Raw genomic sequence first — 13,018 nt, 5'->3', positions numbered from 1 at the left:
ACCGCTGCGTGCAGGAGCCATAACCTTGGGAAGGAGCCTCCACAGGCAGAGGGCAATGCCTGAAAGGGACTCAGCTATGTGGCATCAGCAGCCAATGAGCCCAGTAACGGGGGAGTAAGAACAGTGGCCTTGACAGGGCATTTGGGAAACTCCCCGCAGCCTACACAGCAAATTTTCTACCAAGGAGCTGCATGCTGACAGAGCACACACGTGTATACATAGGTGTATTCTAAGGATATTTAGTGCACGTGCATACTATGTATGTAATTATGCGTGTGTGCACACACGAGAGGAATTTTAGCTTCACTGAAAGCATTTTAGAGCTCAGAGGCCGTGTACATACTCACAGCCTCATTTTATAGAGGAAACTAGGCTCATAGAGGCTAGGTGGCTTGTCCACGTCTCCTTGCAGTAGAAATGGAGGAACAATAAAAAAGTGATACTTGCTCCATCTGGTAAATAAAGGGAAATCAAAAAATGAGCTGAAAATTTAGTTTGAATAAAGAATTATAGATTCCGCCGAAACCGGTTTGGCTCAGTGGATGGAGCGTCGGCTTGCGGACTGAAAGGTCCCAGGTTCGATTCCGGTCAAGGGCATGTACCTGGATTGCGGGCACATCCCCAGTGGGAGATGTGCAGGAGGCAGCTGATCGATGTTTCTCTCTCACCGATGTTTCTAACTCTCTATCTCTCTCCCTTCCTCTCTGTAAAAAATCAATAAAAATATATTTAAAAAAAAAAAAGAATTACAGATTCCAAACATATGGTGATTTAACAGTTAAATTTGGATTCTCTAAATTATGGTATAAGTTCTACTCTGAGTTTCTGCATTTACTTTTTCCAAGATCATTTTAGGTTTGAAGTAGATAAAGTTTTCACACAGAATTTAGCCTACTTTGAAAAACATTGGTATTTCACATTCTTTACAAATCGTTCATAAACAGCGCCTTTAATTTTCTGAAAACAGAAGGTTTCTTATGCCTACAAAGCTCTTCTTATGTCGATGGAATGGGGTGGGCAGGCATTAAACTTTATTTCTACACAAAAATAAAGCAAAGTCAGTAGTTTTCAAGTGAAAATTAAGTGAACATAATTTAAAATACTTTTTAACAAATTATCTGATTTGAAGGAAAATATAACTAATTTCAGGTTTAATCCAGCTCAGTAGGGTTTATGTGTGAGCAGCCATACATATCTTAGTGACACTAAAAAGCTCCTCCTTATATCTAACTAGAGGCCCAATGCACGAAATTTGTGCAAGGGGCTTGGCCCTTGCAGCCCTGGCTTCATCTGGAAGGTCATCCAGAAGGTTGTTCTGCTGTTTAGCCATCCGGTCTAATTAGCATATTATGCTTTTATTATTATAGATTATTATAGATTCTTATATAGCCTCTTAGTCACAAAAGATATTTCTTTTTGCTCACACACACACAAAAGGAAAAATGTCTAGGCATTATGTGTTAGATAGGAGAATCAACAAAACATTTATGGATTAAATAAGCCTTCATTGAGCATTTCATCAGAAATAATCGGAGGACCCAAAATAATTTTAAACTGTGGAGCCTTCTTCAGGAGCTTACTCCCACGAGCCTACCTCAGGCTCAAAGGGACTTTGTGAATAGAGTGTTATGCTTCCAGTTAACATTGTAGTTTGTTTTCTTCTATGTTATCTTTTTAGTTATCACTAAATGTCCATTATTTTAAAGCAAACACAATGTAACTCTGGAATTCAAATGAAAGGCATCGCTTTCAAAGAGGAGCTTTGTGAATCTTTAGGGTGATTCTTACAATGTTGCCAATGCTTGAAACTTCTAGAAACCCTTGTAATGTCCTGACCAGTGTGGCTCAGTTGGTTGAGCGTCGTCCCACACACCGAGAGGTCACTGGTCGGATACCCAGTCAGGGCACCTGCCCGGTTTGCGATCTCAATCCCCAGTAGGAGGCATACAGGAGGCAGCCAATCTACGTTTCCCTCACATCAATGTTTTTTCTCTCTCTCCCTTTCCCTTCCTCTTGCTAAAATCAATAAAAACATATTTTTAAAAAAAATCCTTGTAAGAATTCTAGTACATGGCAATGTACTACTAGGCTATATCAGAGCTTCAGAAAGAAGATAGGATGCCATTTTCAGGAGCTGAAGGCTATGAATACACCCCAGGCATGTTTGGAAGATCTTTTTCCTACTTTAAAGACTAATTCAATATTTAGTAAAAGCCAAAAATGTATTCAGAGCCAAGAACAATGAAGACGATATACACAGTCAAGCTTGTCAAAACATGTGTAACAAAGGAAAGAGATGAGATTGATTGTATTTGCTAAAGTAATTCTAAAAAGAGACCAAGAGAGGAGTTACCAGGAGTTTCATGGATTACAAGGGATTGGCCGGGGGAGGGGAGACAATGTCCTTGAGTTGAACAGACAAATTTAGCTTTGTAATTACGTTGTGATCAAATCTTATATGGTAAGTTAATTTCATTTTGTCAGTGAAATTTATTTTTTTCACTCATGTATTATTATCGTTCATAAAAAGATTCAAGCATTCCTAAGCAAATACGTATTAAGCACCTACCACATCAAATACTAGGGATACAAGGACACACAGATAAAAGAAATTCATAATCAACTGAGCCACTATAGACATGACTGCAAACAATTATAATGTAAGTACCAAAATAAAGGTAAACAAATTCACCATGGAAATTGAATTAAATGAACTCTGCCTGAGGGATTATGGAAGGCTGCATAGAAGAGGCACTAATTTAAAAGATAAACATGAATTTGCTATGCAGGTAGGATGGAGGTATGCAGAGGGGCACTCCAATCAGAGGATGTGGCATTCACAAAGGCCTGGACGTGGGAGAAAAAATAGAACACATTCACTTCCAGTTTCAAGATGACAAGCTAAGCCCACACTGCAATCTCTTCTCCCTGCTGAATCACAAAATGATAAAGAGAAGGAGTGGGTAAGAAGAACGAGGGAGGAAGGAAGAAAGGGAGGGATGGGGGAGGAAGGAAGGGAGGGAAGAAGGGAGATATGTATATACAGCAACACAAAATGCAGAGGAGAGATTCTCGCCCAGAAACTGGAGTGCATGAGAGGCCAAAGGCTGATGACACAGGACCCAAGGGGAAAGCTGAAGCTCGGAGTACTGGTGGGTCATGAAGTTCTGCACTGTGTCAACATCAAGAATCCTCCCTGCTCAATGACTGGGGAGGGAGGGAGTCCCAAGGGCGACCCAGTGGAGATCAGCCGAGTATCCTAGTGAAAGCTGCTAGGCCTGCAGATCCTGTGTGTACTTCCACTCCCACACCTACCCCAGAGAACAGATGGGCAGAGGAGGAGAAAGACATCAACAGGGAATTTAAACTGCAAATGCAAGCAAATTAAGAACTATCAAACATTTGAGAAGCATCCATACCATGAAATAAAATCTCATCAAATGGAAAGACTTATAAAATGCCCCCCACTCAAAACCAAACTTGATAGAGTAATCAAGACAGAATCTTAAAATAAGTATAATCAATTGAGAAAGGTTTTTGTTGTTGTTGTTTTTTAAGTAGTAATACCCTTAAAACAGGAATAAGAAATTATGAAAGAGAACCAATTAGAGATCTTGGATATGAAAAATTGTTGAAATTTTTAAAAAAGCAAAACAGCAGAATAGACCCAGAAGAACTAATTTGTGAGTTGGGGAAGAAAAAAGAAAAAAGACCAAGAATTCTCCCATAATGTGACAGGGAGAAATAAGGGATAGGAAATAAAAAAGATAAGAGAAATGGAGGCAAGAGCCCGAAGTTTCAACATCAGTCTCCTAAGAGTCCCAAAAGGAAAGAACAGAGAAAATGAAGGGAAGGTGCTATCTGAAGAAGTCAGGAAGCTGGACCTTCCCAGACCTAAGAAAGACATTAGGTTCTTCACATGTGATGGGCATATGACACAGAGGATACACTTATCTTGTATTTTAGGCACAACTTTACAATAGAAAATTATGGAAATAAGATTAAAATATCGGATTAGAATAAGGGTATCAATGATTTAAAATATATATGCCTAGAAGCCCTGACACCTAGAGTAATGAACACCCCAGAGCCCTGATCTTGGTTTCCAAATATCATTACTCATTATCAGGAACCAGGGCTCCTGGAAGAAAGAACTGACTCCAGGCCTGGTGCAAGCAACGTGTAAGGTGATCCCGGGACACCTTGTGCCAGAAAATAAGGAAGAACTCAAAAATTAATTAGAGCTGGCTTGAAGAGGCCCAGGAACGTTCCTGCCACCCACTGTGCTGATTGATTTGATGCCATGACACAAAGATGCCAAGCTAAAAGGCGAACACAACACAAACTATAGTGCCCAGCACCACTGTGGACAGTGAAGAAATATACTGGAAGAAAAACTGACTATCAATTTCTTCTCTCTATAGAAAACACTAAAAAGTGGTTATCATATAAAGAGGTTATCAAAGACTATGTAGCCCCCAAAATATAAGAAAAGTTAAAGAAGTGTCAAGCTGTTAAATAATAGAAACATTGATTAAATATTTTGTGGTATTTGACAGCTGTTTAAGATTTGCAATCTGCTGTTGCTTTTCTCTTTCATAAATATTCACACTTGTGTACATATATGTATCTGTGATTTTGTAGTTGTTTTTCTGTTTCCTTACAAAGAACCTCTAAAATTGTGTAAGTTTCAGGTCCTACAAACTCTGAAACTGCCCCTTTAGGAGATCAAAAAGAAGGCCGCTATGACAGAAAATTAAATGACTAGGATCTGAAATTCAGTGAATATGGAGAACATGAGTTTGAGATCCGTTTAAAATGTAAAATCTAGAGCTCCTCAGTCAACTGGATATAGGGGATGGGAGAGAAAGCGGGATTGGATGATTCTAGTTTGGATGAATGTATAGATTTGAAATTATTCACCGAGACAGGGAATTCGGTAGAGTGAGGAAGATGTTTGGAGCTATGGGTCATGAGGGAGACTGGAGCCAGAGAAAGAGACTGGGTAATCATCAGTGTTGATACAGGACAAGCTGGGGCAAGGGATGAGCGGGTTCCTGGTCAGAGTAAAGAGCAGGAAAAGGTGAAATCAACAGATGGAACTCTGGGCAGCAGCTACAGGATGTGTTGCTATATGTTGGGGGGGGCGGGGGGGGAGTGGCCAGGGGGGAGGGGAGGAGTGGCGGGGGGGGGCAGTAAAGAAGATAGAACTAGAATAATTACTAAAGTATAAATAACTTTATTAACAAAAGGAAGAGGTGTGTTTGAATAATTTCAAAGAGCGAATTATTATTGAAATGTATTACATTTGGCAATAAGCATATAACCTGGCAACCCTGAGTAAGAACAAACTCAATGTAATTATAAATGTCAAAATTAGACTGTAGCGCACTGAAGAATGAATGGGAAGATATTTTCAAGAATCATGGCCAGCAGTAAGCAGAAAAATAGAGAAATAGAGGGGATGTGGGGTCACGGAAGGGTCAAACCTACTTTATTTGTATCTACTAATGTTAACCATGTACCTACCCTATGACTCAACAGCCCCACTTGTAGGTAGAAACCTAAGCATCGTCAAAAGGAGCATGGATAAATAAATCACAGCATAGTCACACAATGGAATATGCAGCAATGCAAAGAACAAATTACAGATAAGCACAACACAGATGAATCTCAGAAGCATTATGCTAACTGAAATTAGTCAGACACCAGTCATTACATTTGTATGAACTTCAAGAATAGGTAAAACTAACCTATGTTTTTAGAAGTTAGAATAGCGGTTACCTCTGGGGAGGGGTGTTATTATAACTGGAAAGAGGAGAGAAAGCCTTCCTACGCGCTGCAGATGTTCTGTATCTCCATCAGTGTGATGGCTGCATGCATGTACACGTATGTAAAAATGCTGTACTCAAAGATTAGCAAACTTCATGTCCTTCACTCTGCTATATCTCAATAAAAATGAATAAATGAATAAAACTAAAAATTTAAAGACTGTTCTACTGAGAAAATACTAGCACTGCTAAGAAATATAAGATATCACCAAATCAAAGTGATTTCTGAGTTAGCCCTGAGATATTTGATGCATGGTAATCACAGCAGTTTTCAATACTTTCCTTTGATATCTCATGATCGTATCCAATGATGAAGAGACAATAGTTGGCATCTGAACCCACAATCATGTAGGCTTTTTTTAAATAAAAATTATATTAATCATTAATAAACTTAGCTCTATTTAAAATTAATATGGTACTCTCACTATAAAAGAGAAAATGGAATACTTACCATTTTGTCTGGTACCAACAGCAGCGATGATTACAGGAACTGAATTTAATGCTCTTTTTATCACCGGAATATAATTATCCTTCACTTCATGGAATGAAAACTTGTCATTTACGTTGTATTTGATCACAATGATGTCGGCACCCCCAATCAGATTTCGAGAACTGTACCAGTCACTGTCAAAAATGTCCTAAACCAAAATGCAAAGAGTAATCTTTAGTCTGTCTTCAAATCACGCATGTAACAGTAGTTTATTTTTTTTTTTGTTATATTTTAACTTTTGGAATTCATTAAAAATTTTATTTTGCAAAAGTAACTACATAATTTTTGAAATATTTGAAGTCTACCAGCTTTTTAATTACTCATTTAGCCTAGACAACTAAGTAGTGGTAGACAATCTAGAGAATTCCTGAGAATCTAATGAAATAAACAACCTCTTTCAATATTTGTGTTTAAAAATAAGCACTTTGTTTTAAAATGAGGCCTTATTCTCACCACCTAATAATTTTAAAGACATAATGCAATACATTAGATGCAAAGCATCAGCATGAGTAAGAAAGCTTCAAAGGATTTTCCGTGACCCAGTTAGACACTGCGGAATTACTCAGTGTTTTGAATTGTAATGCACTGTAAATTCTGTGGAGCTCCATATATTTTATTCATATTTTCAAAATTCATATATACTTTCATGTATACTTTGGACAGCACCACATGCATACAGTGTGTACATGCATGTGCATGGTGGGAAGGGTGTCTCCATAAAAAGATACTGTGTATTATAAGATGCTAACATGGTAAGAACTATACTTGCAGTTCATGTATTTTGCTCATATAAACTAAAAACTTAGGCCCTAGTGGGGTAGTTTGGTTGGCTGGAGTGTTGTCCCACGCTCCAAAAGGTTACAGGTTTGATCCCCAGTCAGGGCATGTATTGGAGGCAATCAATGGATATTTCTCTCTCACATCAATGTCTCTCTCTCTCCCCACTTCCTTTCTCTCTATCAATGAAAACATATCCTCGAATGAGGATTAAAAAAAATTCAGGATGCCCTGACCAGTTTGGCTCAGTGGCTAGCAGGGGTGGGCAAACTTTTTGACTCAAGGGCCACAATGGGTTCTTAAACTGGACCGGAGGGCCGGAACAAAAGCATGGATGGAGTGTTTGTGTGAACTAATATAAATTCAAAGTAAACATCATTACATAAAAGGGTACGGTCTTTTATTTCAATAGTTTTATTCATTTCAAACGGGCCGTAGTTTGCCCACGGCTGAAGAGCATTGGCCTGTGGACTGAAGAGTCCCAGGTTCGATTCCGGTCAAGGGCATGTACCTTGGTTGCGGGCACATCCCCAGTAGGGGGTGTGCAGGAGGCAGCTGGTTGATGTTTCTCTCTCATGGATGTTTCTAACTCTCTATCTCTCTCCCTTCCTCTCTGTAAAAAATCAATAAAATATATTAAAAAAAATAATTCAGGATAAATCTTTCTAGTTTTGAAATATTTACTTTTGCATGAGATTTCTAATATTTACATTTAGAACTGGGGCCAAGAATAATTCATTATGGACTCTAGCCCTTAAAATTCAATGCTTTAATATTTTAAAAATAATTTTTCAAAGTTTTTGGTGTGCATAGTACAAAGAAAATATCTTTCTGTGTCTTAATACCACTGCTAAATATGCATAAATAATTTCATCTCAAATTCTAGTTAACTATTCATCATTATTTGTCCTGTCATGTGGCCTTTTCTACGTATTTCATGGATGTAATAAAGCTGGATTAAGAAAATAGACAGTGATGCAGGCAAATATGGCCCGACGCCTATTTTTGTGTGAATAAAGATTTACTGGAACACACTTGCACACACAGACACAGACACACACACACAGAAGTAAAATAGGTAGATGTGGCTAACTGGTCCAAAAACTGTTAGATTACGAAAGTGTTCATTTTGACATAGGAGTCTAAAACAAGGTTAATAGTGTTTGCATCAACCAATCAAGATCTGGGCCTGTGTATCAGGGCTCTTACCCTATGATGGAAAATTCTAGAGAAGTGTAACCCAGCAGTGCCCTTGGGCAGACAGCTTCTTCTCACCAGTATCTCCACAGCCCCAGCAAAACCTGTGTCGATTCCCTCACCTTCCCAACCCACCCATTTCCTACAAGTACACTCAGAATAACAAGGATTACAGATTTTTTAGGTATGCCTACCCTGCTGAATGTAGGATGAATACCACATTTTTAAAGGAAGATTAAAACAAAAAACCCAAAGGCAAAATATAGGAATATAAAGTGCAAAGTCTTGCACTTAGTAGAGGGTGTAAGATGGGGGAGAAGTGAAGTGGGACACAGATCAAGAAAATGTGAAAGCTTCCCAGCAGAGCTCTGGCTAATTTCCAAATCCCAAACCACAAAACCCATTCAGTTCCAGTTGTATCTGTTATAGTATTCAAACTCAAAGTGTATCAGTATTAGAGGGTATGTAAGTTTAACAATGAAAAAGGATGTCAGAAGAGATAAACAAAAACTAAACATAAGTGGAATCAATAGTAAGCAGCCATTTAATTCTAGGAGAACAAAACAAAAGTAACTTGCTCTTTGCATTCCAAATAGTTCAAAATTCCAGAGTTACTGGAGAGATGTAAGGGGGCTGGGGGGCGGGCAGGGAGAGAAACATTTAAGGGAAAATGTCATGAGAAAATGGGCTTTGGTATCATTAACACTATGGTACTGGGAATATCAAGGCATAAATCATTTTATTTTTAATACAAATCAAACAGAGTTTCAAACCTTGCACAAGAAAACTGCATGCATTACTTCACTGCTTCTTATGGAATTATTTTTGGTAAACAGGAAAATATCTAGAAATAAAATAACTGCAACAAAAAGGGTGGGTTTGAGGGAGACATACTAAATACTGAGCTACATAAAATGAATCTGAAGCACATATATTTTTAAAATGCCAAGTTTATAGGGCAAGGATCCAGAGTAAGGCTACAGATCTAGAGAAGATAACTAGAAAAGAGAAGCACAGCTATCCCATTCTAGCTCCAAGAAAACACCACATTTCTTCTCAAAGAGAAAAATGCGCCACTGGTTCTAGACAGATGAAGGAAATAAAAATTTCCCGCCCCTTGTAAATCAGTTCCCGGATTTCCTCTAGGAGGTTATGTAACACAAGGCTTGGAGTCACATTTGGAGAATCAAACTCATCTTTTTAAAACTAAAACTAATCTGAATTTTTACAGCAAAACAATTTTATTCCACTTGATTGTGGGGCTGCAAATACAATACTAAGTACTAACATTTCTGCATCGATGTATTGTATTTGTTTAAATCTTGAATGATGTATGGGAAAACTACTTTGGCTTAGTATAAGTGATACATGGCTACACTAAAGTTGTAATAAATACTCTATTATTATAGGAGCTAGCACTTATTGGGACCTGCTACATGCCAGTTTCTATACGAAGATCTTTACCTGAACTATCTCATTTACTGTCCAGCACAGCTCTAGGGGGCAGGGATTATTATATTTACTTTCTACATAGGGAAAGTAAGGCGCAAAGAGAACAACTGACTAAGTAGCAATGTGAGGATCTGAAATCAGGTCCTTTTGATATCAAAACCTGTGCTGTATCTGCTCTGGTATATTTAACTAGAGGCCCGGTACATGAATTCATGCATGAGTGGGGTCTGGCCAGCACGCCCCAATCAGGGCCGATCGGCCAGACTAGCTTTGGGGAGGGACTGTGGGCAGCTGGCTGGCTGGCTCCGCCCCCTGTTGAACTCCTGGTCAAAGGGAAAATTTGCATATTAGCCTATTATTATATAGGATATTCTGACTCAGTACATGTCAAATATCAGCTGATGAATACAATCAACTTCAATATCTCTGATGTGCTTTTATTCAACATCAAGAGAAGAAAAGCACCTTATAAAGAATAACTCTACAAATGTATTCTACTATGTCTGCAAACCATTATAACCTAGAAAATTATACCTGGCTACAAATTCAGTGCCTTAAATAGGGCCCGAGTCTAACCAAACAAAAGGTGATTTTATAATAAAACATAACAATAAGTAAACGGCAGTAACAATCACTGGGGCTTATTTTAATCTATTTGTAAGATTTCGTTGGATCACAAGTACTGCTGTTTGCTAAATTAACAACATAAACAGGAAAGAGTTAACAGCTCAAAGAAAAAATGTAAAAGGTAATCCTAACATCCTAATTCAGCTTATTTTATATTCCTGACATATTTCCTCTATTCCCTCAATGGTTGATCAAGTTCAAGTAGAACCAATGAGTTTTAAGACTGTAAAGTCTTTCACAATGAAATACCAAAGTTAAAAGCAGTGTTTTATTTGCTTGCATGGACTTCAAAGAATAAATTCTCTATCAATGCTTCTTATGATCAGCAGCATCTCTTTCATCACTAGGAGTTTAATAGCATCACTATTATTGAAAAGGCCCGTTTTTCATTTGTTTTAGTCTATTAATGTAAACTGCCTTTAATCACAAATTTATTTGGACAAGTGATCTTTTTCCACAATGTAGAAATTTGTACATTCTATACATTTCCTTAGAAAGGTATATTAGTTCCTTATTGCCCCAAATTCGGTTTTTAAAACTTGCTAAATGTAAAAATCTCACATAATGATAATTTGTATTCTCTTTTTCAGACACTAAACTTTCTTCTGTTACAAAATCTAATCTTTAGTAGCAATGTAGCTCTAATACCAGTAAAGAATCAGGCATTTTCAAATAAGATTAAACGAAAACATTAAAAAATATGATGTTATTGTGTACTGAAAACGTAAGTGTCAGGGAGTAGATTCCCTTCTCCCTCTATCGAACAGTCAAGAATCGAATTGGCATTTATCAATTTCATTACCATTGCTGTTAATTATCGCAAAATTTAAAGCTTTTAAAAAATTCCAAGCACATTAGTAGTATCATTTCTGATTTATGGATCACTAAAATCAAATGCCTAATATATCAAGAGTATCCGTATTATTAAAATTAAAAACACTAGTTAAAAAATGTCAAAGGTACATAGCAATATGAATGAGTTCTTTAAAATTAAGTCTCAGTCCCTTTCTTTCTCCTTCCAGGTCCTGTTTCTGACCTGCCCGGTGGAATGTATGTGTGCCTGTGCGGAGCTTCAGAGAGGGTTTATTTTTAGAACACTAATATTACGCTATCACTCCCAGGGCAGGCATGAAAACATTGCTCTCTGCTGGCGAAACTTGGTGACCCCGTCCCTCGTGGTTGGCACTCTCAGCTGTCAGCGTCTACCAAGGGACAGGGCACAGCCGCGAGGTGTGAGCGCTGCGCTTCCCCTGGGCTTTGCGCCTTCTAAGAGTGCGCTTTGGGCTGCTCCCTGCCCGACGAAACAAAGAACCAAAGGTTTCCTCTCAAATCTTCGAAAACGCTAGCCGATGATCCGGTCACCTCAAATACATAAAAGGGGGGGGGGGGGAGGAAGAGGAAAAAAAAGAAAGAAAAGCGGTGTCCGCCTCATCAGAGAGCAGCGCCGCGCCTTACCCAGACGGGACAGTCGTGGACCACCAGCTTGACGTTCCCAAACGCGCTGGCCTGGTACTCGGTGAACACGGGGCGCGCCACGGTGCTGGTCGCGCTCAGCAACAAGCTGCTCTCGTCCCCCGAGACCAGCGGGCTCCTCCCCAGGTACGTGCGGATGAGCCCGGACGGCCGGCTGTCCTGGTGGAAGGAGTCCCCCTCGTTCCCCAGCGCCACGATGTGAATGGACCTGCGGGGCACAGAGGGGCCGAGCGAGAGGAGCGCGCGGTCAGCGCCCGGAGCACTCGGTCCGAACAGGAAGTGCGGGGCGGGCGCGCGGAGGCCGGGCACCAGCCCCTGCCCTGGGGCGCAGCACGCGCGCCGGGGAGAGACAATGGCAGGACCCCGCCGCGTACGTACATGATCTCAAATCCCAGGGCCGGGCGACGACTCGGAGAAATGCGGCTCCCCGCGGCCTCCCGGTCCGGTGAGCGACGCGCGGACCCGCAATCAGCTCATCCCCGGCCGCGACCCCCTCGCGTGCTCCACCGCGGCGCGGCCGACGCAGAGCGGGCCCCGCCGGGCAGCGAGCACCGGGTGGGGGGCGTGCGGGGCCAGCCGAGGGCGCGGGGCCGGGCGGTCAGGAAGTGCCCGGGAACATCCAGGGCGGCCGCGCCGCTCCCCACCTCCGGCCACCGCCACCGCCGCCCCGGGAGCCCTCGGCGCCCCGGCGCTGCAGCCCGTCTCCGCCACGCTCCCTCGGCCGGGCAGCTGTCGCTGTCTGCGGCTTCTGCTGTTTCTTCCGCTGCTCCTCCTCCCGGCCGAAGGGGGTTCGGAGAAAAGCTGGGCCTCCGCCCCCTCGGCGGGGCGGGCGGGGAGGGCGCAGCACGTGCCGGCCTCGGGGGGTCGGGCGGACGCGGGGGACGCGCAGCCGGGGAGGCCCCGGAGCCCGGGAGGCGGCGGAATATATAAATGAATAAATGCACCGCCCAAGCCGGCGGCGGAATATAAATGAATAAATGCACCGCCCAAGCCGGAGCTCCCGATCGCCAATCCGCCCGCAGCAAGTTTGTTCAACTCGAAAGGCTGTAACCAGAGCCAGGGAAAGGGGGGTGGGGCGCTGAGGCCCCGCTCCCTGAAGACTGGAAAAAGGAGGTTAGTGAAGCGAGGGATTCACGCCCGGCGGCCCGACGTTTCCCCCGTGGCCTGGACC

The 13,018-nt window shown here is 41.3% G+C and overlaps 1 protein-coding gene across 1 annotated transcript in view; it reads right to left on the bottom strand.

The window, feature by feature from the left end:
• RHOBTB3 (Rho related BTB domain containing 3) overlaps positions 1 to 12,622 on the bottom strand; it is a 51,115-nt gene extending 38,493 nt beyond the window's left edge. Inside the window, exons 1-3 of the mRNA XM_081089057.1 lie at positions 12,226 to 12,622; positions 11,830 to 12,055; positions 6,283 to 6,469 (exon numbers count right to left, since the gene is read on the bottom strand). Of these exons, the coding sequence (XP_080945183.1) occupies positions 6,283 to 6,469; positions 11,830 to 12,055; positions 12,226 to 12,227 (415 nt within the window). The 5' untranslated portion in view covers positions 12,228 to 12,622. The remainder of the gene's footprint in view (positions 1 to 6,282; positions 6,470 to 11,829; positions 12,056 to 12,225) is intronic.
• Between the last annotated feature and the right edge of the window lie 396 nt (positions 12,623 to 13,018).

Source organism: Myotis nattereri (assembly GCF_964212035.1).
Source record: "Myotis nattereri genome assembly, chromosome: 4".
Lineage (NCBI taxonomy): Eukaryota > Metazoa > Chordata > Mammalia > Chiroptera > Vespertilionidae > Myotis > Myotis nattereri.
Note: the sequence above shows the minus strand (reverse complement) of the source record. Positions and strands in the feature narration are given on the sequence as shown.